This window comes from Dicentrarchus labrax, unplaced genomic scaffold (assembly GCF_905237075.1).
Source record: "Dicentrarchus labrax unplaced genomic scaffold, dlabrax2021, whole genome shotgun sequence".
NCBI classification, from domain to species: Eukaryota; Metazoa; Chordata; class Actinopteri; family Moronidae; genus Dicentrarchus; species Dicentrarchus labrax.
Window position 1 is genome coordinate 14134699 of NW_026136715.1, and position 25292 is coordinate 14159990.

General features: G+C 39.8%; 4 protein-coding genes across 11 annotated transcripts; 2 read left to right on the forward strand and 2 right to left on the reverse strand.

Moving 5' to 3' along the window:
- Positions 1-6199: 6199 nt before the first annotated feature.
- On the reverse strand, positions 6200-12733 carry pnpla1 (patatin-like phospholipase domain containing 1). Its single transcript, XM_051426241.1, has 9 exons — positions 12420-12733; positions 12109-12341; positions 11923-11988; positions 11629-11838; positions 11261-11321; positions 10928-11149; positions 10492-10609; positions 7535-7657; positions 6200-7340 (listed from the first exon to the last, which is right to left on the reverse strand). Exons 1-9 carry the CDS (start codon positions 12625-12627, stop codon positions 7286-7288), a joined length of 1296 nt encoding a protein of 431 aa, XP_051282201.1. The 5' UTR covers positions 12628-12733; the 3' UTR covers positions 6200-7285.
- Positions 12734-14126: 1393 nt separating this feature from the next.
- etv7 (ETS variant transcription factor 7) lies at positions 14127-18677 on the reverse strand. Of its 6 annotated transcripts, none has more exons than XM_051426250.1 (9): positions 18428-18677; positions 18022-18169; positions 17687-17851; positions 17427-17603; positions 16152-16283; positions 15899-15982; positions 15253-15395; positions 15008-15108; positions 14127-14911 (listed from the first exon to the last, which is right to left on the reverse strand). In XM_051426250.1, the coding sequence occupies exons 1-9, from the start codon at positions 18458-18460 to the stop codon at positions 14740-14742; spliced, it is 1155 nt and encodes a 384-aa protein (XP_051282210.1). In that variant the 5' UTR covers positions 18461-18677; the 3' UTR covers positions 14127-14739. The 6 variants fall into 6 exon arrangements, with proteins under 6 accessions (XP_051282210.1, XP_051282211.1, XP_051282208.1 ...); XM_051426251.1 differs by having other exon boundaries at positions 16152-16259; positions 18428-18670; XM_051426248.1 differs by having other exon boundaries at positions 15899-16042; positions 18428-18667.
- Positions 18678-19472: 795 nt separating this feature from the next.
- Positions 19473-21732, forward strand: zgc:194242 (uncharacterized protein LOC100005854 homolog). Of its 2 annotated transcripts, none has more exons than XM_051426271.1 (4): positions 19473-19545; positions 20465-20721; positions 20972-21152; positions 21277-21732. In XM_051426271.1, the coding sequence occupies exons 1-4, from the start codon at positions 19482-19484 to the stop codon at positions 21471-21473; spliced, it is 699 nt and encodes a 232-aa protein (XP_051282231.1). In that variant the 5' UTR covers positions 19473-19481; the 3' UTR covers positions 21474-21732. The 2 variants fall into 2 exon arrangements, with proteins under 2 accessions (XP_051282231.1, XP_051282233.1); XM_051426273.1 differs by having other exon boundaries at positions 19529-19651.
- A 773-nt stretch (positions 21733-22505) lies between these two features.
- On the forward strand, positions 22506-25282 carry ube2t (ubiquitin-conjugating enzyme E2T (putative)). 2 transcript variants are annotated; one of them, XM_051426277.1, is made up of 7 exons: positions 22506-22650; positions 23307-23419; positions 23570-23639; positions 23750-23855; positions 23992-24090; positions 24521-24604; positions 24965-25282. In XM_051426277.1, the coding sequence occupies exons 2-7, from the start codon at positions 23311-23313 to the stop codon at positions 25079-25081; spliced, it is 585 nt and encodes a 194-aa protein (XP_051282237.1). In that variant the 5' UTR covers positions 22506-22650; positions 23307-23310; the 3' UTR covers positions 25082-25282. The 2 variants fall into 2 exon arrangements, with proteins under 2 accessions (XP_051282237.1, XP_051282236.1); XM_051426276.1 differs by having other exon boundaries at positions 22513-22650; positions 23310-23419.
- The last annotated feature ends 10 nt before the right edge of the window (positions 25283-25292 follow it).

A 25292-nucleotide genomic window follows, 5' to 3' on the forward strand; every position in this document is an offset into this window, starting at 1 on the left:
TGGATTTGGGTTAACATAAAAAGTGTTACATTTTATAAAGTACTTTTTTTGATATTTAAGTTTCTCACCTCAAAACTGTTCCCCAAAGTTATCAATCTCTAATCTCTAATCTACAATTTATAGATAATCACTCTATCAAAAATATATTTTTTGCTTGTTTGTTTATTTGTTTATGAGGTGATGTAAGCAACATGCAGTGTACTTTTTTTTTTTTAACTGAAGGCTGTCTGTCTCTTACTGTAACTTCAAGGGGGCTATGCATCAACATATATACATACACCAAATCCTGCACTGAGCTACATATGTAAGTAGCACTCCCACACATACTGTATATATAAAACAGGAACGCATTGGAATTTAAACACATAATAAGATTGAGAGCAACAGCCAACAACAGCAGTGTGGGTCAAACATTTTGTGCGACTGGATCAGGAAGATTCAAGACTTTTTTTTTTTTGCCCAAACAGTCATGATCCTGTTTGTTTTGGTGACAGTAAGAGTGTTATCTTTTGCATGCAGTGTCTAAAGTTAATCTGCCTGGACCACATGAGGTTAAACTGTTTAACTGCTTCCAAAGGCCCACACACACATAAACTGACACACAGAACTACATCAAAAATATACACTTTCATATAATTTACACATTACATAGATACAAATTTGGGCCAAAACAGGAATTCCCATTATGTGTTTTATAGTCCATACGGATGCAGTTAAGTTAAAGTACATTTTCTTTATTGACCTTTCTCCCTTTTATTATTCAAGTGCAAATGACCTAAACGACATTGTTGACTTTTTCAAAAGGTGTACGTGTGTGAGTTTGGCTGAAACTGCACTGTGGAAGATCCCTGTCAAGTGCTTAAAGATGCATGAGAGTGCTTTATCATTAACGAGATGCTTTGATGGAAAGTTCCACACTGGAGTGAGAGATATGGGGAGCAAGTGAGAAGACAGACAGAGGAGGGCACAATAGGATGGAGAGAGAGTTTGTGTGACACAGAGGAAAGAACTGGAACACAGTTTATTTATGTCCAAGCTATAGGGCCTCCCTGCTCTGAGCGTCATACTCGGTGTGTATGTGTGCGTCTTCATCTATAATTAACTGCGACTGGTGCCCTCTGTTATTGTGCACACACGGTATAGGCAAGCTCCAGATTGCAGCTTATAATAGCACAGTGAACATCACATTTCATTCATTTGTAACAAAATGTTCACACTTTTGATGTTTGGTTTCCCAATCTGTGGCCTGAATATTCAAATTGTTTGCATAATAGTGATTATTTTCACAACTTCCGTCACAACAACTTCCTGGATGGGCAATTATGAACAAGCAGAATAAGAACAAAAACTTAGAATATATCTTGTTATAATATTGCCAATTCACTGAATTAAATGTAAGGCCAAAACAGAAACTATAAAACCATCTCTAGTTGCCACTTGATTTAAAAAAGAATTGAGATTCTAGGAAAAATGAATAAGAAGCTGGTTATTAAACTGAATAGCATGAATGTTTTTGGCTCCACACTGAGCTGTCCCTGAACAAGGCTCTTGACCCACAAATGCTCCACTGGAGCATCTGAGGCCAGCACATCAGGCTGTGGTTGTACTGGATGTAATGTGTTTAACTGTGTAAGTAAATAACTGCATCAGCGGGGTATTCTGGAAAAAGAGAATATCATTCTGTGTACCCTGGCTAAAAAAGGTTAAAAAAAATGCACTTATCTACCAGTCATGAGAGAATAATACGCCAGTGGTGGATAAATCATCTTCTTTCGAAACCAACTCAGAACAGAACTGTGTTTCGTTGCAGTCAGTCATGGGACACATTTAAGTGGTAAAGTGGTTACAAGCTGAAGATAACTAATGCCCAGAGTTTTCTCTTACTGCTTGTTGTCTCTACTCCAGAGATTAAGTATGACGGAAAAGAATTAGTCATATTTCATTAAACCAATTTTACAATGCTACAATTGTATATCATTTTCATCATTGAGAAACAGATATTTTTTTCTCACTGGAAAGACATCTTCAAAAATATACAACTTAAATTAAGTAAAAATGAAAAGATCATGAAATGTATTGCAAATAGCATGCTGATATAATTGATTGTTGTCACTATATGCAATATGTACAAAAAATGAACTGATTATTAAAAGTAAAATCTTGAAGGTTTTAGTCTTGAACCTACGGGCATTACACTGTGGCTCACTAGGAAATACCTTCTAAATTAAAAGGATGATTAGATGAAGTGCTGAGATGTCAACAGAGGAGAGAGGTGAAGAGTGAAGCAGTCAGAATTAAGACAAATGGAGTGCTGCCAGTCTGTTTTACAAGGAATTGCCTTAGTGCCTGGCATCATCATCAAGACAGTATTTCTTCATCTTATCAACTGGGCTCTAAATTTAGAAGACGAAGGAGGTGGAGGAGGACAGGATTAGCAGCAGAGAACTGTCAATCTGTTGCTGTTTATTACTCAGTTGGATCACAGGTTCCTGCTGAGGGTCTAAGAGATCCACGTGGGACACACGCACACACATTGACACGAAAAAACACACTCATTCATTAAAACATGCAAGTTGTGCTCCGTAGTAAAACCTGGCAACATCTGTTTAGGTCTGTTGATTGAGTGGGCAGAATTAATCTAAATTATCCCTTCCAGATCCCACAGATTACCTATCTTCAAGACAGACAAACAAACCCAAAGTGATAGTTGGTCACACAAGGCTTCTTAAGCCGAAGAATTTTCTAGAACTTTTATATCTTTTTTAAAATTTGTTAAGATGACATGTTTATATGGTTATAATAACCAAATTTAAGACCAGAGTCTGTGGTCATGCTGTGGGGTGTTTTGAGCTAAATGCTAACTTGCTAACATGCCTACAATAACAATGCTAAGGTGCTGATGTTTAGCAGGTATAATGTTAGTTTAGCATGTTACCTAAAATGTGCTAATTAGCACCAAAGTACAGCTGTGGATGATGGGAATTCTACATAAATTCTAATTTTATTTATTTATTTATTTTTGACCTGCTGGTGGCGCTAGAGGAAAGTTTAACGGATCAGTACGATTCATCCTCTGAGCTCTAAATCCATCCAAACATATTTCACTCTAGACCAAAGTGAATATAGACCAATTTAATTTACCCTCCAGTTAGATTCATTTTAATAGCAGAGACAGTTGTTGACAATAATACTGACATATGACAATGTTATTTTAATCAGTGGACCTTTCAGACAAACTGTAAAGTGACTAGCAGTACAAAGTTTGTGCGCATGTGATATGGAGAAAGGAGAAAGAGTCCTATCTGTGTGTTTATGAGATGGGATTATATGGGATAATGAGAGTTAAAAGGCTTTTGGCAAAAAAAACATAGAATAACTCATTCTGACTGATAGTTCTACCACACAAACACACACACATTCTGACACATGCAGTGACACACTTAAATGTACAATAAACTGAGCAAATATCTATACAATCATTATATAAATCAGAGGCCACACAAACACAAGCTTGCATACATGCACACAGACTTCAAACCAGCCTAAACCAAATGTGGCAGAAATTATACATTTTTAGATGAAAGGAATTAAAGGAAAAAACTATATACTGTGTTAGTAAGGTGTTGTTCCACCACAAGCCTCGAGAACCATTTCAGTGCTCCTGGAGAATCAGAAACAATTCTTACAAAAGAGATTCACTCATTTTGTGTTATGATGATGGTGGCGAATATAATAATCTTAATATAGATCATTCTATACCTAATACCTAACCCTAATAGGTGCTTCATTGGGTTTAGATCGGATAACTGCCAAGGCCATTGCACATGAATCACATGATTTTCATTATGTGAATCACATGTCTTATGGACAGTGTGGAAGCGTCTGCATTACATGTTTCCACTCATGTACTCAGGCTTTTTTCTCTAGGCTACTGTAAACATTTCATGAATGTGCAGTAAATGGACTGCATGCATATGCCTTCATCTGAAGCCCATTCACCAGCATAACCAGCAGGGGCTTGTCTTGCTGAAGGATACTTTGACATGTGGACAGGAGGAGACTGGGATCACACCACAAACCCTGAGCATAATGGACGACCCGCTGTCCTTGCTGAGCCACAGCCATGGGTAATGGATTCATTTCAGATGTGTAGTAAGTTTGGAAAAACTCTAGCAAAATATAGCTGGTGTCAACAACAGACACATTACAAACACTGTGCGAGTGAAAAATGCATCGGACAGGCTTGCGGTCTAGACATATTGGGAACAGGAATGATTGAAACTTATTTTTACCGGAAATGTTTCAATATAGGGACATTTGTGGAGGGTACAGTGATTCATGACTTAAAAAGAATGTAGGCCGGGGACGTAAAGTCAGGGAACAATGGTCTTGCTGCTATCCCCTTTATGCCATTTGTGAATTCCCCTCCCTTTCTCTTTTCACATCTCTCACTCATGTCCCCAGTCAGACATGAAAAACACCCCTCCCTCCGTGTCCTCATCTGACTTCTTGTGCTTTCTTACCTCGTACCTCATCTTAAGACCTTTATCAGCGGACAGCACAGGACTTTTTCAAACCAGCAAACACACATACACACATCCTACTAAGAGATTCAATACAATTTGTGATTCTGTTGGCTGTTTTGTTTTATGGTCTATTAATTTATGTGTGAGTGTTACAATGGAGATCTCTGCATGTCAGGAGGTAAAGGTCACAACCTCTCTTTTTCATATAAGGTCATCCTCTTTTTTCCTCTGTGCTCTCTCAATCTCCATTGATCACAAGCAGTGAGTTAATGACTCTCAGCATCAGTTTGAGATCAGCCACCTAAATATGCTCTGTTCACCCTGTTGCCAGGCGGATTAGTGAAAAGGCCACGTACTTTTAGAGGTATCATCCCCAAAGAGACAGGGCGCAGCCTGTGCTCTAATTTTAGCCGTGTCTGTCACTTCCTCAAATAAAATTTTTATGGCCTTTGATAGTCCTGGAGGAGAGGAGATGATTTTTTATTTAACAGAATCTGCTCTTTTTCTGCATATGCTGGACGTTTGAACGCATGTCTCATTTGTACGGACACCACACTCTGTCTCGTCTCTGTCTTTACAAAGCCAGCTGTTTGCCGGCTGACTGGCTGGATCAGTGGCTGGTGTAGGACAGCAGCAGATGTGTGTGTGTTATCCGTATGATCCATCCACACTCATTATATAAGAGGATCTCTCCGCAGGTAACGGGCCATCTGTATGAAAAGGACATGGAGCCCAGAGATCAAATGTTCCATTCCAGCTCTGTAGCAACACATTAGCATTCAGGCAGGAGTGTAAAAGGAGGATTAGCTACAAAGTGTGTACTGTGTGTGGTGTAGATAAGGGGTTAAGACACTGACCGTGACCTTTATTTTCTGTCATCTCTGTACTTTTTAGAAATAAAGGCATTAAAATGCTTTAAAAAAGAATGAATGTGGTGGGATTGTGGTCAACAGAGCAAGAAGCAGCAGATAAAAAAGATCCAGAATGCATCTACATTACTCTCATATTTTAACTAATAAAGGATTCAACACCAGGGAAGCATTTCTAGTGTTTATCATGAGATCATCTCAAGATACTACTAACTTTATTTTTATTTGTATTTATTATTTCAATGTTTCAAATGGTTTATGCATCTGAAAAGTATACTGCAATAAGTGGCAGCAGCAGGTAAGGTGTACAAAGCTGGCAAAGGCAAAAAGTTAAATCCAAATGACCAGACTAGAATTTTGATTGAAAACTTTACATCTGAAAGGCTTCGAGGAGTTCAAAGAGAAACATTGTTTTTATGCTTGTTTGATCTAGGCCTGGGTTTGGTTGACAGATCCTGTCTGTCTGATATCACAGTTCTTGTTGAATTCCCAGTCAACCCATTTATACAATGTTCCACCCTTGTACTCACTGCTCCATCTTGTGGGTATTTTATGAAATTGCATTTCAGATGCCCAAACCCTTATGTTTATTGGCCAAAATGAGTTGTTACAAGCCTGAAAGGAGATTGACCTACAGAGGAACAGGTTACATGGACAGCAAGATTATGAAAGATTATTAAAGTTCAGCGATGACCTTAACTGATCGCTAGAGGTTTCTCAAACTGAAACAGTAGCAGCAGGCATAAAGGTAACAGCTAACAACACCGCAGCTCAAAACAATAAAAATATATTGTACAAAACCAATAAAAGGAGTACAGTTTATTCATTTGCAGTGTACAGCAGAACAAAAGCACTTTGATCTTGGTTACAATATGTTACAGTGGAGATAAAGAAAGTCAATGGTTTCTGCTCCTACAACATAAAATGTGTAGTTACTAACACCTAACACTAGTGTCATTTGAATTCACAGAATTTCCTGTAGTCAAGAAATGCTTGCTGGAGGACACTGAGGCTTAATATCAAATGAATGAACAGTATAGTGAGGTAGCGAATGCCTACACACAAGGGGACGAGGAGTGAAAGAGTGCAGTGTTCAAATAGCACATCACAGGACTAGTTGTCACCTCTCATGTGGAAATGAAATTAGGAACACTCTAGATAAGCGCCCTGGAGATAAATTCTCAACTCAAACCGCAAGTGCTTTTGCCTGGGATGTTTCACTAAAACTTTGGATAACTGATTAGTGGTAGGATTTGTTTTTCACTCAAGTCAGCTGATGAACCCCTGACATCCACTATTCTGCAGCAGTCAGTTTTCATGTTTTGGGTGACAGAAACCACTGTATGCTGTAAAACACTATATTAGTATTTTAGAGATTAAGCAATGTTATTAATTATGTTCATAAGGCCAAACAGATAAACAAAAATTACAATTATATAACTGTACAGCATGGTCTTCAGACCAATAGACTTTCATTTCAACCCCATTCGACCCCTTTACCTACCACCACATCAGATTAATCTCTGACTGTACCACACAAGCATAAAACTATGACCATATTATTCACATACATGTTTCCAGCAGGAAGAAATTAATTTGATCAGCCTAGGAGTTTTCACCCTATGCTACCTTCATGCTAAACACTGGTTATCCTCATATGCTAAATGTAGTGATGCATGGTGTGAAGAAAGAATACAGTGTTTACATTTCAGCTTGGTGACCTAAAAACATCAGTCACTCTGTCTACATATACTGTAATTTTGGTTTCTTGTGATCCTGTGATGGAGTCATGAACCGTCTGTGTAGAATCCCATGCCCGACATCTTCAGAATGAGCAGAAGAGGGAATCTTATGGCAAGGTGTAGAGTGCCTCTGCGTGCCTTGTGGAGCCTAATGTTGTGCTTGAATTTTCATCCACTGCAACAGCAGGATGATGGGCGTAATCCTAAAACATAGAGAGTTTGAGAGAGTTGAAGTCCAAGTCCAATCGGTTTGAACATGAGATGAGATGTTACAACGGAAATATTAGTATATAGCAAGAACAGATACCAAAAACGTGTAGCAAAAGAAGTAAACAGTAATTCCGAAAGCATCATACACAATTTGAATGATCAATGGAATGTAAGGATGCGGTCTTACCGGTCATTTATGTTCTTCTTAAGGGTACAGACAAATATGCTGTAAAAGAAGAATGTGAAGTGTCTAAGGGCATGCCAAGTCCAGAACACCAACTCAGGCACCTGCCTGACAAACGACTCCAGTCTGGGAGACAGAAAGACACTCAACACTGAATTACATTGCATTTAAAAGGAAAAAAATATATATCCATATCGGCACGTATCAGATGAAAGACCGATATATCTGCAGTAGGTTAGTATCAGAAGGGACCAACTGGGGGGTCTTTGAACATCAGCATCTGGAAGTGTTCACAGATAGTGTTCTGTGCTACATTAAGAACTGCATAGACACTGTCACAGTGGACAAACGCATCCGGGTCTACCCCAACCAAAAGCCCTGGATGACACAGGGGGTCCAGCAGCTGCTAAGGGAGATGAACACCGCCTGGAGGTCCGGCAACAAAGAACTCTACAGCACAGCCCGAGCTAACCTGAAGAGGGGCATCAGAGAGGCCAAGGCAGACTACAGGAGGAGGATAGAGGACCACCTGAGCAGCAACAACAGCAGGCAAGTGTGGCAGGGAGTTCAACATCTGACCAACTACAGATCCAACCTCGAAGCTGCTGAAGGTGACCTCGCGCTGGCAGAGGAGCTGAACATCTTCTTTGCCCGCTTCGAGGCCACAACACCAGAGAAGGCACCACTACACCACTCGGCACACAGCAGCATAAACCTCACAATTGAGGAGCATGAGGTGAGGCACACACTGCGGTCTGCCAACCCGAGGAAGGCGGCTGGTCCTGACGGCGTCCCGGGATGCGTGCTGAAGGACTGTGTTGATCAGCTGGCTGGAATCTTCACAAAGATCTTCAACCAGTCCCTGGAACAGTCCACTGTCCCACCCTGCCTGAAATCCTCAACCATAGTCCCACTGCCCAAGAAACCTCACATCTCTAGCCTCAACGATTACAGACCAGTAGCACTCACCCCAGTGGTGATGAAGTGCTTTGGGAAAGTGGTCCGTAGTCACATCACAGCTGCCCTGCCCCGCAGCCTTGATCCCCACCAGTTTGCCTACAGAGCGAACCGATCTACAGAAGACGCCATAGCCATAGCACTACACACTGCGCTATCACACCTGGAGCAGCAGGGGAGCTATGTGCGGATGCTCTTTGTGGATTATAGCTCTGCATTCAACACCATCCTCCCTCACAGGCTAGCAGTCAAACTGGGGGACCTGGGGCTTCCACACACGACCTGCATGTGGATCAATAGCTTCCTCTCCGACCGCAGACAGAGGGTCAGAGTGGGCCATCACACATCAACGGCCTTAAGCCTCAGTACCGGCTCTCCCCAGGGCTGTGTGCTGAGTCCCTTGCTCTACTCCCTCTACACACATGACTGCTCCCCTGTCCATCACAGCAACACCATGGTGAAGTTTGCGGATGACACCACAGTGGAGGGGCTCATCTCCAGGGGGAAGGGTGAGTCTGCCTACAGAGATGAAGTGGAGCGGCTGTCAACATGGTGCAGGGACAACAACCTGCTCCTCAACACCTCAAAGACCAAATAACTCATCATAGACTACAGGAGAAATAAAACAGAGATCCCACCATTAATCATCAGCGGGGACTGTGTGGAGAGGGTGGCAGAATTCCGCTTCCTGGGAGTCCATATCCAGGGGGACCTTTCCTGGAGTGTGAACACCTCTGAGCTGTTGAAAAAGGCCCAGCAGAGACTGTACTTCCTGAGAATACTCAGGGGGAATAACATCACACAAAGACTACTGGTGTCCTTTTACCATGCCTACTAACATACTGCATATGTGTATGGTACACCAGCTGCACATCGGCTCAGAGGAAAGTGCTCCAGAGGGTCATCAACACCGCTCAAAAGATCGTCGGCTGCCCTCTCCCCACACTGGAAGAACTACACAGTTCCCGTTGCCTCGAAAAAGCCCAGAACATTATAAAGGACACTCACCATCCTGGTCATTCCCTGTTTGAACTGTTGCCTTCAGGCAGGCGGTACCGATCATTTAAAGCAAGGACAAATAGACTCAAACACAGTTTTTATCCAACTGCAGTAACTACCCTCAATGCTGCAAAAAAATAATATGCAATGACTGGGTGTGTATGACTGTGTGTCTATGTATGCTGCTAATTATGTTATATGTTTTTATTTTATTAACACTAGCACTTAAGTTATTTAGCTCTTTAAATTATTATTTATTATGTTTTTAATTTATGCTAAATTAAGCACTGATCGGAGAGCAAATTTCGTTGTACCTGTGACAATGACAATAAAGATCTATTCTTCTATTCTATCAGCCATTATATTGGCTAGATATAATTTTCTAATATAGGCCCAGTTGTTAACAAACAGTTTAATTTCCTAAACCACATTTCTAAAAATGTTAATACAGTATGATGTGGATTGCATTAGTCTGGATTAGTCAGTGTATAAGGATGGCTCTAGATCTGTCTTAGACATATTGAGTAATGCACTTATTCACTAATTTTCCCAGGGTTAGATGAGAAGATCATGTCTGTACGCTAAATAAGAAGCTACACCCAGCAGCTGGTAATCTTCTAATCTATACCCATCACGTTATATCTTGTTCGTAATCTGTATCAAGACCAGAGTATACAAATGGCAGGTTGCAGTTTTACGGGCTGTTATGTGCCTGTCTGCTTTTGGTTGCTGGCTGTAGCCCTATATTTACCAGACACATATGGGAGTAGTATCAATCTTTCAATCTAACACTCGCCTAGAAAGCAGAGAGAAGAGAAGCATGTTTCCCAAAATCTCAAACTTGTCCTTTAAATATGAGAAAATACAAAGACTGCTCCTTCCCCTCCTTGTGTTGAAAACACAAAATGTAGACATTTCAGTTACTGAGCACACAACCTCAGTGTCCTCAACTGTTCTTACAGTTTTGTCTGTGTTATGTATTATGTGTTAAGTGTATTTATTACCTGTGCCTTCTCTCGAGTACGGCGTAAAAGGACAGAATGAGAGGTAGAAGCAGATGGGAAAAGATTTTCACAGGGAGTCCGGACATGCTCAGATTGGTCATCATGTTGCCCATCAGAACTGAAACACAAATGTTGACAAAAAACTATTTTACAGACTTAATCTTAATGTTCTGCTTCAGTCTCAATGCTGCATTGAGAAAATAAACTGTAACTTACAAATTCAAGTGTCATTAAAAGCTGTTCTAGTTAACTGGCTGCTTTTAGTGGCTAGCATGTCAAACAGCCAGATTCCAAGTTAATTAAAAAAATAATTCTATACATCTAAACAAGATTCAAAGCAGGCTGTTAAACACTCTCTGTTATGTGTGTGTGTGTGTGTGTGTGTGTGTGTGTGTGTGTGTGTGTGTGTGTGTGTGTGTGTGTGTGCCAGACATACCGTTTTTTACCATGTCAAAACGGAGAGTACTTGGTCGATTTCCAGTCAATTCAGTCTGCATGCATCTATTGTCCGTACAAGATGTCAGTGCAGCGTTCTCCTTTTCCACCTTCATCTCCTCCTCATCTTTTATGTCCGTCTCCAGGTGCATCCACGTATTAGTCTGGTTATAGTTAAGTTGCCCTTGGGATAGTTTGGGAATCATCAAACATGGGAGAAGATCTGAACATGAGGGGAAGACGTGAAAGAGAAAGTAGGTCAAATTGATTCTGCAAGTAATAAAATGACAGTATCATTAATTCCTCAATTTTTCCCCTTTTACAGTTGACCCACTGTTGCTCAGAAGGAAATGAATAGCATCTTTGTAGCCACTGTCGAAGGCCTGTTCCAGAGTCTAAAGAGAGAATGAACAACACACAAATAGAATTAAACAAGTCATTAAATAAATGGTCATTTAGAGAGTCTTTTTCACAGTGTTACTGTTGGATAAGTGCCCTTAATTCACACTGATTCAATAGCAGGTCTGTAGTAAAGGGTTATCACCTTTAAACTCTATTATTAATCTTATTATTTGCTGGAGAAGAATTCACTTAAACATTTAGTTTGACAGATAAGTTTATGGGTCATTTTCACCCACAAAGACAGCTACTAATAGACTGAGAACAAAACTCTGCACATGGAGAGTTTGACAGGGGTCTGACCTCTAGAGTCATGGGGTAGAGAGCATTGACGATCCTGAGGCTGTTAGCCAGGTTGCCCTTCAAGGTGGTCCCACTCACTACCATTTCCCACTTGGAAGGTGTGTCGGCGGGACAGATGTCCATCTCTCCAGAGAACGGACACACCGTCAACGTGTGAGAGGGTAAAGGAAGTAGTGGCTGCATGCTGCTGAAACCCCCATCGACATAATGCTGTGAGATGAGATCACATACATTATGATACAGACCAAAAAATGGTGTTGAAGTGACTTTATGGAAAGGCCATCAAATACTCACAACTCCTTTAAAGGATGGAGGCAGTATACCACAGTACCCAGGCACAAAACAGCTACATAGCAAAGCCTGAGGGCAATATTAAAAAAACAATAATTACAATATGCTTAAAAACTGTCAATTTTTTGCTACCAACCTGTCCAGGTTTCTTTCAAATCAATAGGGTGTGAATCTGTTGTAGCAACTCACCTGTACTACATCCTCTTTGGACTGGAAATCAGACATGACAATGAGCTTGCTATCAGTCAGGCGGGTCATAGCTACAGCAAGACGCCCACTAGCCAGTTTGTGTGCATTGGAAGGAAGATGTTTGCGTAAAATTAACTCTAACCAGTGGAAAACATTGATTGAGGGATTAAATGGGCCAAGAGTATAAGCCTTCATCTGTTTGGCAAAATTGAGCATCTCATCCCGGATCGTAACTGTAAAATAGAAAACTTTGAGTCAGAAACATAAAATTGCAGGCAATAGATTTAGAGAAAAAAATGATAGTCACTCACTCAGGCTCATTTCACAGGCTACAGCAGCTGCAACCAGAGACCCAGCAGATGCACCCAGAACACACGGTGCTGTGCGCAGTATCCAGGGTGTATAGTTTACGAAGCACTGGGCGACCCCTAACTGGTAGGTGGCCATGAATCCTGATCCAGAGAAGGAGATGGAAAGAGGAACTTGACGATAATAACAACTGGGAACTCCTGGAGCCATTTTCTAAAGGCTTTGAATTATCAATTTGTAGATAATTGAAGAGGATGGAAGTGCTGTGGCAAAAACTCCTTCTGTTTTTTAAAAGTAGACCGAGTCAAAGCACACTGAGAAGAGTTGTCCAGTAAAAACTGGGCGACGGTTTCACAATAAGAGTTTTTAAACCAATCTCAATTAGACATACCATGTTGGTCATGCCCATGTGATATAGCATATAACACTGTCAATGACTTTTTGTCTGTTTCTAGTCCTAAAAGCTAACATGATTTTGGTTTGCTTATCTCAGGATGGCTTCCGTGTGATACTACTAAATAAACTAAATGCTCTGGATCTTTGGCAATGCTGAACTAATGAACAAAAAGTACATGTTTTAGGATGTCACAAGTAACAATTTCCAAAAGGACTAAACTAAATTACTTGCTTTATAAATGAGTTATTAGTTATTAAAAATATATGTGAGTATGTGACAAATAAGTAGAACTATTAATATTTTGGTTAAACTTAGTATGAAAATCTTTGACTTTATCCTTTTTATGCTTTTATATTTAAATTGAAATATATATATCTGTGCAACAAAGCACTTACTTTGTTTTTTTTAAAAGTTACTTTTTTTGGCCTTTATTTGATAGATGCAGCTGAAGATAGACAGGAAAGGGGGGCAGAGAGAGAGGGGATGACACACAGCAAGGGGCCACAGGTCGGATTCGAACCCTGGGCCGCTGCAGCAAGGACTCAGCCTCAGTACATGGGTCACCAGCTCTACCCACTGAGTTAACTGGGTGCCCTCAACAAAGCACTTCCTAAGAAAGTAGTCATTGGGTTGATATAATACATATATAATACATGAGATATGTTTTAGACTTAGTCTGTTCTATAGAGTAATTTATTTTTCGTGACATTATTACCTTTTTTTATTCTTAAAAACGTTTTATTAATGAGCTCCCATCCATGTTACCACACTCTGGTCATGGCTTCAAACTGTCAGAAAGTGAAGGCATTTACACAGAAATGTTATTTGATTGTCTTAAATGGCTATGAACCGTTTTTGTTATCTGTAGAAGCAGCTTCCTGTTTTAAAGTAAAGGGTAGATGCTCTCCTTCCTCTGTCAATCCTTTACAGCAATACAATATTGACAATAAAGTCAACTAAATGTGCAGTGTCCTAATTTCTGCTGCTTACCATGCTACCACAGCACCCCCTGCAGGTACAGATACCAGCTTTTAGTTGGGGGTTAGGCAATAAGCAGCAATATGAATGTGTGTGTTTTTCTTAGATTGCCTATATTTTAAGAGCCCAATAACACTGTTTTTTTTGTCTTTGTTTTAGTAGTTTGTGAATTGCATTAAAGGATTAACACGGCATGAATGATCAATTGTCTTAACTGGATTATTCCCCTACGGGCTTAATCTCATCACTGAGAATGTCGTGATATATGTTCCAAGACATCATTTAAGTACTTGAGCACGCAAATAAACACATTTGGGAGGTACCATACAAAGTATTCAATACAAAATATTTATTTTACAAAGCAGGAAAAACATTGACAATTTACCTATAGGCTATTCCACATCTGAAACTTATCAAATGCCTCAACTTGGAGCTAATTAAGCAAAACTATATGTAAAATTTAAAACCAACAAACTGCACAGCATGTACAAAATGGCATTTACTCTGCAAGAACAAACAAACTGGAACAATTTCACAGTCATTTCCACCATTTACCTGCTAGACCTGTATAATATATAAAAACAAGTGCAACTTTTGTACTGCAATTATGTTGAGCAAGCCTGAGAAATTTAAGTTATGATTATTATTTGGCTGTTGGCAATTATTATTGATGTTACTTCTTTCACCATTTTCCTTGTCCTTTAATATTAGTGTTCATTCTGATCACAGTGATACATACATTGATTCACAGCAAAATGTAAAGCGATCTCACAGTGCAAAGATTCCTAACAATACAAACAACTGTGCATTTTTTTTAAACCTGTATATGCATGGATTACTCTCTTAAGCTCAAAAACGCAAGATAAATACACCACAATCTCCACATTACTCTGCAATAATATGTGTTGTTGTATTGTATTCAGGACATTTAATGCAATGTTTTTTTTCTATGGAGGAGGCTGTGGAGAAGCACGATCAGGGGAAACCTCAAAATGGTCCTCACTGAACTCAGGTACAGGACTGCTGTCTGGAAAGTCCCCGTCCTGAAATAAAGTGTGTTCCGGGGACTCTGCAGGGTCGGCCTGTGGTTTCCTGTTGTCATGTGGGAGTTTCAGAAACCTGTGGGGGGTGGAGAAGAGGCCATAACAATAAATGTGTGAGCGTTGTTATGTGGAAAAGACAGGAGGAGAAAGACAAACTGAAAAGGACAGAGACCTGAAGAGGAGCTTTTGTCCTCGCTCCTTTTTGATGATGTTGAGCTTGTAGTAGTGCCGCAAAGCACGGGACATTTTCTCATAGGTCATATTGTCTCGGTTCTGTAACAAGAGATCACACATCATCAAGGGCCTGCGGTACAACTTTTACTCTGCTTCCCATGTCCCCATGTTTTTGCTGTTTTTTCTCTCCACCTGCGTGTTTATTTTCCCTGTGAGATGAAACACACAGACGTGGGTGCTCACCTTGTGGTTTCCCCAGAGACGTGCCAGTCCGTTGGGGTCGACAACCCTGAATACCAGGCTGTCTTTGTCTTCCCATCTAATGTATTCTTGGTAACGGTCGTCACACAGGAGCTGATACACGTAGTCCCACAGCAGTCTGCACTCTGGCCATAATCAAGATAGCAAGCAGACCCATGTTACCCAAACTTATACAACTATAATCAATTATCGGTATTCAAAGCTCTATTGAGAATCCATAATGAAAATAACTCATTTTGATCGTTTTTCAAATACAACTCTATCTCAAAGCCTTGTTCATATCCAAGCATGTATTTATCTATAAGTCTGTAAGACTCTTAGGGCTCCTTTAAACGCTTTGCAGGTTTTCCAGTGTGTGTTGCTCTGCCTCACATACAAAACCAGAGAGAAGACAGCTGAAGTACAAATGTGGCTGAAGAACACAGCAAGCCAGAGAGATATTTTTCTTGGGCAGACTAAAACCAAAGCTACACGGTGAGGAAATTGTGAATCTTATGGATGTCTTAATATAAATTGACTGATGAGCAGGTTTTCACACGTGTGCACCTTCTCTAGGACAAAAAATGTTTTTGTAGATTTTCTAAGTGGATAATGTAGTACAACTCTTAATAATTGAACGTAACACTACCTGGGATGCGGCCGTTGGCTTTGTGCAGTGGGCTCCTCGGCTTCTCTCGGCTAGAGAGATTGAGCGGCTCCTGGGTGACGCTCTCTGTTTTGGGAGGACACTGAACTTGATTGTGGGGCAATGTAAAGACAGCTACTGCTCCATCTAAGCGAGAGAAGCGTACATACAGAGGGCAATAAAGAGAGAGGAAACCAAAATCAGAGTAAATAATTCGCAGAAAGGCTGTGTTTATGGTATTGTTTGGTATACCCACTAGTATGTGTGAGTGGAGTAGTGTAGGTGCGAAAGATTGTAGGTCGATCTCTGAGAGGTGACATTGGCTGTGGTTGGGTGGTCACAGCGGTTACAACAGCTGCCGACACTGCAGTTGTAAAAGCAAGGGAAACTGTTATAGAGAAATATGAGGAATTAAAAAAAAAGGGTTAAAATGAAAGCAAAAGTGATTTTAAAGCAGCTTCAACATTTTCCATTGATGGCTGATGCAATATACAAAGAGGCCATTTCACTACTTGCAGACAGTATGTAGAACAAAGTCATTGTTTTGGACTCTGGAGTTGTAAGATAATTGGTTTCCAAGTAACCAGGACACACCCACTGGCACACTTCATGCTCTGTAATGGAAAGTACCTTTTTTTATGGTCGCGACAAACGAGGATTTCCAGTTAGTGTAACTTTACATGGAATTATTTAGCTTTTCGGCCCGCCGCATTTATCTGAAGGGTGCAGCTTCAAATAATCTTGTTAATGCAAAACATCTTATATCATGTATTGTAGCTTTATTAAACTACCTGAAAGCATGTAATGCTGTGAGACCAACAACATTAAAATGCTGCTTATAACCATTTAACACCCTGAAAGTGGCAATTATTTGTTTTATTTCAATTTTTAAACACATGATTTTACATTTCAATTGACATTATGATTACTTCTATACCCCCTAGTCTTCATATCATACCTGCATAAAGGTTGAGGGTAGGCATGTATTGGTCAGGGTTAAACTTTATAGTTTGGAAATAAAAAGCATATGGATGTCCTCACAAGTACAGAGAAACAAACGTAGGGGAGAGTGAGAATTCCTGCAGGGTGTGTTTGCACTTGTAAGAACGGGATCAGGAAGTATTTGCAGCTACAATCTAACCAGGATAAACAAGTTTTTGTATATGCAACACACATAATGTGTGTCTGTTTTTTGAACTACCATGCATCCATGTCTGTACCCTGTACATAACAGAACAGAACAGAACAGAACAATCTGACCTTAATGAAGTTTGTTGTCCTGACCTTTCCTGTATATTACAGCTGTATGTTTAAGTTTGATTATATTTGTTTAGCTCTGTGCCTTTGTTTAGTTTGATTAGATTTGATTAGATTAGATGCCCTTATAGTATGTCTGCATATGTATTGTCCTGTTAATTTGCTCTCTGCACTGTGTTAATTGAGACAGAGAACCAGAGTCAAATTATCCGTATGTATCAACATACAACTGATTCTGTATATGTTTTAAAATGTATTCCTAGACGTTACTGACCTTGGTTGCCATTGACTGAGGGAGGCTTGGGCTCTTTGACACTCTGCGGGGGTATGTGGCAGCCGACTGGGCTCTGGGTGCTCCCAGTTGCCAAGGAGGGAGACGCATTTGGGGGGTCACAGACAACGCTCCTCCTTTGCTGTTTTACACACTGTAGGATCTCATACAGAACATCACCTGTAGAAAACATGGGGTGCATATAAAAAACCCACAAAACCAGCCAGCATACTCTCTTTCTGCAAAGACACTCATTTTTCTACCAGAGCTGGGACAGCGGCGTCTGAAGTCTTCCTTGGTGAGCAGGCACAAGGCTCGACCATTCATCTCAAAGCGTCCCTTTTCGGGCCGGCGCAGTGAGTACTCCTTCTGAGCCCAGTGGAGCCAGTGGGCCACATCCTCCTTATCCCACAGAGATGGGTTTATTCCTAGAAAAGATTACATAATATACATAATTCTAAAAACATACTGTTATAGGTGGCGTTTGGGCTTTAGAACAGCAGAGGCTGCTGCATCTCCTTTGCTGCTTGTTATTTATGCAGCAGTATCTTGCAGATAAACACAGCACATATCAAACAGAGAGGAGGGTTTGACTCACGGAGCTGTCCAGGTAGATGCCACAGGTCTTCCTGAGTGGGAGGACTGACCAAAGGAAGCTGGTAAGGGGGGGTTTGATGGACAGTGCGAGGAATGTTGACTTGGTTTCCATGCATTAGGGATGTAGGACTGTTTGCTCTGTTTTCTTGCTGCAAAACATCCACACACATGCCCATAAGTACACATACACCACCACTCAGTGGCAGGATAGAGGCAGGAATGGAGAGCGATTTTAAAACCTTACTTAAACTACACTTTCACTTGCCTAAACAACAGAAGCTGGCCTTGGACTAAGCTCCCAATCCCCCCAAAAAAAAAAACAAAACAAAACTTGCAGTTGGGCTCTGGTTTGCCTTTTTTTTAAGACAACACAAAATGAATCGGTTTGCTCCTGAGTATTAACTTACCTTGACCAAAGGTGACGGGGAAATGTTCTCCATGGAAATGCCGTTTTATTATTCGGCTGTACGAAAAAAACAAGATAATTTCCTTATAAGCAGACACACAGGTCGTCAATAAATGAAACAAACAGCAGGTTAAACCTCCCCAAACTCCATTTTAAATAAAACAACGAAGACTCTACTATTTTCACATTCGATCCTTCCGGGAAATGAAAACGAAAGAAAAATAATCCTCGCGGGGGGGTGAGTGCAGAACAGGCTGATTGGAGGAAGCAACCGGAGAGAAGCATTTCCAAAAAACATTTGAGCGCTCTTGATAGGAGCGCGCTCCAGCTTCAATTATGTGTTTATTTATTTATTTATTTATTATTACCCTGTCCCTGTTTGTTTTCACACTTCGGCGTATTAAATATCTGAATGAATCATTATATGTGTGTGTGTGTGTGTGTGTGTGTGTGTGTGGAGGGGGGGGTGAGTGATTAAAAATCAGTGGGAGTGTGAATAAGTGAATGAGAGACGGAAAGATCAGCGCCTGTAAAGCAGAAATAGCCATCGGAGCTCCTCCTCCTCTTTTACTTCCTTATGAGGAGACAGAACCAAAGACCAAAGAGTGGAGGGAATACATTAAAAAGTGTTTTTCTTTGCACATATTTTGCATTAATGTAGGCTAATTGCATTAAACATCTCACAGCACAGTGTGCGTGGATTGACATATAATGCAACGACAGATCTATCTCTAAATGTACAGATTTAACAATATGAATTTGTGGTAATAATATGTGGATGCACTAAATAGATTTGAAACAAAAAGGAATAATCAAAACAAACATCATCTAAGAGTGGAAACACAGTTTGGATTCATGAAACACAAAAAGCCTAATAAACAAACTCAGGATTATGTGAGCACTGTCAAATAAACCAGATAAACACAAAGATAAACAAATGGATAAATGGCTCTTACACGCCTCTTTGAGAGAAACTAGGCGGATGAATATAATTTAGTGTTAAGTGAAATGTATTTAAGTTGATAGATAACGCTAGTCCACACTAGTTGGCGGTAATGCATTTTACCGCCAGAACACAGGAAAAAAGAGGAAGAACACAACAGCTCAGACTAGAGTCGGGTAAGGTTCAGACAAATAGCACGACATAAAAACATATTCAGTAGTGCCGTTTACTGTAGTTCAAGACAACCCCTGCAACCACAGAGCCTGTAGACCTACACCTACAGTAAGCTATATCTAATCAATATAGTGTAACGTTACCGTCGACTGTCTTTAACAGTTACACATTTCCAACCATGGGGCACCAAGTGAAAAGATTTTTTAAAGTAGCTCAAATAGTTTGCCAAAATAGAAAATCTTATTTTATCCACAGTCATACATGGTTAGTAGTTTAACTAATGGATGAATGGCTAATAGCTAAAAGTAGTATTGGTAATAATGTGGAGTCGAGGAAGGAGATTATCTGACATGTTGTGGGAGTACATCAGACTAAAAAGTCTGGGAACCACTGCTATAGAGGCAATCTAACATACAGTGACCAAATGATGATGACAGTAAGGTAACTACAAGTGTTATTATCAGAATAAAGATACCTGGAGAAAAGGTTTGGCTTATAGATTCTAATTTGCAAACGTCCTGTAAACCTAGTGCAGGTTAAAGTGTTGGAGATGTAATAATAATAATAATAAACATACAGTATACTCATATTCTACAGATAGTCTCTCGGAAAGCTGTTTTTTTTTTCTTAATTGTAGTTACTTATGGGTCATACCACAGACTAAGTTTATTATGTCCAAAATATTAAAATAGCACTGACATTTAGTGAATATGTTTTATATCATGATACCACTATTTTACTGCATGATATGATCCCTACACTAATAGGAGAGTAGTGCTTAAAATAGTCAAAAATGTGACAAGCTACTGTAATTTACACTGATGATATACAATGGTTTTGTAGTTGTAAATCTGTAAGAAATAGCCATGTAACAACCTGTGTTGAAAATACCCACGTGTCTTTTCTGTCCTATTTCTCCAGTGATGTGGGCTGAAAAATTGGGGAAACAGTTGGGCCACCCGACACGATCAGTGGCAGGGTGGCTGGTCAGTAGGTTTCTCACAGCACGCAACCGGGTGCTTGAGGAAAATGCTGTGCAGTTGAGTGGGATCCAGCCTGGGGATACAGTGCTGGAGCTGGGTCACGGCCCGGGACTGGGTCTGCAATCAGCAGCCAAACTGCTCACAGAGCCCACAGGCCGGCTTATAGGAGTGGATTATTCAGAATACATGCATCAGGTGAAGTATGAATACTGACAGAGTGGAATAAAGTTTTTAAATTCAAGGAGATTCTTTTGTTGTTTTTGGAGACCCAGCAACAAGCCTCTCTAGCCCACCTAAATTAGCCACATGTGGACTGGTAGCCTCTTTGTGTGGGAATTAAGAAAAAATAGAAGAAATAGACACACCTGGGACAACAATGTATTTGAAGGAGGAACATTACTCACTTTTGGAATAGTAGAATATTTATCTTTTCCTTCTCTTACAGATGGCAAGTGAGCGAATGAAGGAGCTTGTGGCCAGTGGGAAAGTGACCCTCCACCACTGTGATGTAGCAGCAATGCCTCTGGCAGACAGCATTGTGGATAAAGTCTTTCATTGTAACTGCTACTACTTTTGGCCTGACCTCAGGAAGGGAGCCACAGAGATACATCGGGTAATGAAACCAGGTAGGATTTGACATTGTTAGATTAAGACCTTTGTCATCCAAATTAAAACCTGTCTCAGATGGTCTGCTGATTTGCTATCTTACTCCTACTTGTCATTCTTTTTTTCTCTCCTTAACTCACCCAGGAAGCCTGATGGTGACCACGCTGCGGCTGTCCAATGTGGCTACTTTGGCAGCAAAGCGAGTGATGCCAGGGGGGAACTGGCGCCCGGAGGCCTACATGGCAGCTCTGAGAGACTCTGGCTTCACAGACGTCAGAATGGAAGACAGACAGCATGAACGCATTACTTTTCAGGCTATCTATGCCAGTGCTTCAAAGTGAGATCCAAATCAATCTGCAAGTGATTGTGTGCATAATTCTACCTCATTTTTGTGATTGTGACATTTTTTATTATTACGTTCATTTTCAAGTTATAATTTCTGAAGATGTGAATGTTGTAACTTGTAATGTTGATCAGAAATGTCTGAGTGTATTTCTCACACTTGGTTTTATTCTGTACAGCAGCTTTTGGATGAATGAATGAATGAATATTGAATGAAAACAAATCAAACAAAGAAATAAAGTTATTTTTTAAATTGAATTTGCTTTGTTTCATAATTAAATGAAAAACATATGTTAAATGATAATTATTTAGCCTCTTGTTTTTAATAGCTGAATTTCATTTTTACATGAATTTTCCAAGCCACATTAAAATTAAATCAAAATTCAGGAAACAAAGCGAAGACATGTATTACTGCAAAGTACAAAAAGTACTGAAAGTATGGGGGCAAAGTCAAATTACAAGCAATGAATAAGTTGGCATAAAAGTGCATCTGTTACTGATTTACAAATGTTAAATATTACAAGCATACATATATATAGTATGGACGGAAAATAAATAAAAAAAGAACTATGGGGTGCTGTATAAAAAAAGATGAAAACAGTAGGAATAATGAACAGTGGCCTGAATTTTTGTGTAATAATAATCCTTTATCAGTGCCAATGTTCAGCACCAAACTATCCATATGATATAGATACATTGATAAAGTCTTTAAAGACAGACTTTGTTTAACACATACAACTCTGAATGTATCTGTACCTCGCTGGATATGGAGAGAATGCCACCTGTTCATGTCACTTTGGTTTGTTCAAATCAAGTCAAACAGTCGTCAATGAAGTGAGACAAAAACATGGATTTATTTATTTATTACTATATATTTTTTACAAGCATCTCCAACAAACCAGGAGATGCCGGTTAATGTTTAAACAATGTTTTAATAAACTAGTATAATAAAAATAAAAAAAAATAGCAGTGAAGATAGAACGGTAGGTGGCGATCGTGTTCCGGTTGGGTGGAAATACGCTCCATTAAAACAGACGAAGAAGAAGATGGACGCGGGCAGTGTTGATGAGAGGGAAATGTAAAAACAAACTCTCCGTTCAGAGTGGACGGTGTTCATGTTCACTTTATCCAAACAGTGGTTGTAGACCGGACGACAGTTGTTAAAGCCGGAGAAACGTAAGTGCCTGTGATTTAACATCGAGTTAACAGCGTTATTCCACTCACAGACAGACAAACTATCAGTTTTTAGCCACATTATTTAAGTATCGGTTGCTTGGAGCGGTTCACAAATAGCGTTAGTTGGAGTTAACGTTAGCAGCTATGATTGAACAACCCAGAGCTAACGTAACTATGAGCAGAGGTGGTACACACAGTCTTTACTCAAACAGGTGCTTCTGTAAAAAACATTTAAAAAAACTGAGTAGAAGTAGTGATTCAACGTCAAAGTGAGAAAGTACAGGCTCTGAAATGTATACTCAAAGTAAAATGACATTTCTACCGGCTGTTGCTATACAAAGCTGAGCTTCTCCATCTTTTTTGTCGTGTAATGTAACGTTATATCATTTGTTATATGCACTGGTCTTGGTGTTGGGAAGGACTGCAGTATCCACATTTCTCCTCAAATGCATTGAAACTAAAGTAATGAGTAAGAAGTAGAAAGTAAAGGTGTTTGTGAAAAAATGTAAGGGATGGAAGTAATAAGTCTTAAAAAAAAATAAAAACTTTAATTTACAGGTACCTGGGGAAAAAGTATGTGTACTTTGTTACTTCCACCTCTGACTGAGTGAATATTATCTTTGTGGTCAATATGAACATATCCATTCTCCGATTAGCAGAATGCAGAGGGCTTCCCGATTGAAGCGTGAGCTTCAGATGCTGAGCACCGAGCCCCCTCCCGGGATAACATGCTGGCAGACGGAGGAACAGATAGACGACCTCCGGGCTCGTAAGTATTCTCAGTGTCAAGACTTTGAAACTAAAACGACTGATACTGCATTTGTTCTCTCACAATATATCACATATGTGACAAGCTACATATTTGTTTTATCCATAGTACCTGATCATGTATTTTTTTCTTTCCATTCCCCTGTTGCAGAGATTGTTGGTGGAACAGAGACTCCATACGAAGGTGGAGTTTTCTCTTTGGAGATCAAGGTCCCAGAGAGGTAAATTTTCTCAAAGGTTTAAAATGGATGGAGGTGTTCTCTCTCCTATTTACATGTTATAAACACTTACTACAGTTGAGTAAGACTGACCTGCTGTTTTCTACATGTAGGTACCCATTTGAGCCTCCCAAAATACGATTCTTGACCCCCATCTACCACCCAAACATTGACAATTCAGGACGTATCTGCCATGATGCTCTCAAACTCCCGCCAAAGGTTGTAACTGATTACAAACTAAAATTTTGATTCTGTTTTGCTTCCATCATATGGTTTTAATTGTCTGCTGTAAAATAAATTAGCAGATATACCAGCGAATATTTGTCATATTAATTATTTTCCACTTTTTATTCAGGGTGCCTGGAAGCCATCCTTAAACATCTCCACAGTGCTCACCTCCATTCAGCTACTCATGGCTGAGCCCAATCCAGACGACCCACTGATGGCTGATATTGTGAGTCACACATAATCTTGCACTCACATAACATCATACTATCTATTAGAGTAGCATAACCTTGATACACAATCACACTGCGGTGGTTTTATTTGTTTAGTGAATATTCCAATATAGATATGGATATGTGACAATAGAGCTTCTGCAAAACAATATTTTTTGGACATTAGAATGGCTGAGGACTAAAAACATACATTTGTACCTGGAAAAGAATTGATTACTTTTTATAGTATGCATTTTATTACAAGCCAGAGGTTTTGCTAAATGCAAGAATAGCTTGTTTAGATATCACTCAGAAACACCTTTACCCTTTGTCTCAAAAGTATATCTTAAAAATAAAGTAGAGAGCATTTGATTTGTGATACTGTGATCAATTGTGTATCTCCACCATGTACACCTGTAAAGGAATGCTTACATTTTTCAAATGCAGTCATCAGAGTTCAAATACAACAAACAGTTGTTCACGGAGAAAGCCAGGAAGTGGACACAAGAACATGCTGTTCAGAAGAACATGGTAAGTTTACTGTGCTCATGTTTGAAAACGTTTGCCTCATTAACCTCTACTTACTGACCCTCGAGAGGAGGCGCATTATTAGTACTCAGTGACATAATTATTGTGACTTGTGCCACAACACTGCATTGTCTGTCATTGTATTAGCTGTGTGTAGTAGTATATTTTACCCACAAGGTGGTGCTGTGCTCCTGCAATAGATTGTTGTCTACTAACTTAATATTTACTTGGAATAAATGGATGCAGACTGTGTGATTTATACTCAAATGACACATTTCACACTTCTCAGTCTTTTGGATGTGGAGGAGCGTTGATGGGCAATGCTGTCATTGTCTAAAATAGTTTGTATCTGTCTTTGTTCAGGGAGTCGTGGATGGCAACAAAGAAAATAATCTAGATCAGAAAGCTACATCCCGCAAAAGAGAGGTTTTTGGTGCACAGCAGGAGGCGGAGGAGCCAGCAAAGAGAAGCTGTATGTAGATTTTGCGTGCTTGTTAGAGCCACAGGTCTCTCTTCTCTGCAGCCACGTTGCCTTATACACCTGTTTACTTGTAAAGAGTTTGATTTTAAATGTTTATGTCGTGTAGTGTACTAATATCTATCTCACATATCTACATATTTATATGTATAATTTGTATGTCTCTGTTGTAATATTAAAGTTTATTTTGAACAATACTATAACTTCCTGTGT

Coding starts and splice junctions, on each gene's coding strand:
- pnpla1 (XM_051426241.1), bottom strand. CDS start 12,627: ATGGCTCCAGGAGTTCCCAGTTGTTATTATCGTCAAGTTCCTCTTTCC. Junction 11,839..11,922: donor CTCCATCCTTTAAAGGAGTT/GTGAGTATTTGA, acceptor CTCATCTCACAG/CATTATGTCGATGGGGGTTT. Junction 7,658..10,491: donor GTACTCGAGAGAAGGCACAG/GTAATAAATACA, acceptor TCTGTCTCCCAG/ACTGGAGTCGTTTGTCAGGC.
- etv7 (XM_051426248.1), bottom strand. CDS start 18,460: ATGGAGAACATTTCCCCGTCACCTTTGGTCAAG. Junction 18,170..18,427: donor CCCCGTCACCTTTGGTCAAG/GTAAGTTAATAC, acceptor GATGTTTTGCAG/CAAGAAAACAGAGCAAACAG. Junction 16,043..16,151: donor TACTCCACTCACACATACTA/GTGGGTATACCA, acceptor TCTCTCGCTTAG/ATGGAGCAGTAGCTGTCTTT.
- zgc:194242 (XM_051426271.1), top strand. CDS start 19,482: ATGCATTTTACCGCCAGAACACAGGAAAAAAGAGGAAGAACACAACAG. Junction 19,546..20,464: donor ACAGCTCAGACTAGAGTCGG/GTAAGGTTCAGA, acceptor CTATTTCTCCAG/TGATGTGGGCTGAAAAATTG. Junction 21,153..21,276: donor ACATCGGGTAATGAAACCAG/GTAGGATTTGAC, acceptor TAACTCACCCAG/GAAGCCTGATGGTGACCACG.
- ube2t (XM_051426277.1), top strand. CDS start 23,311: ATGCAGAGGGCTTCCCGATTGAAGCGTGAGCTTCAGATGCTGAGCACC. Junction 24,091..24,520: donor ACCCACTGATGGCTGATATT/GTGAGTCACACA, acceptor TTTCAAATGCAG/TCATCAGAGTTCAAATACAA. Junction 24,605..24,964: donor ATGCTGTTCAGAAGAACATG/GTAAGTTTACTG, acceptor GTCTTTGTTCAG/GGAGTCGTGGATGGCAACAA.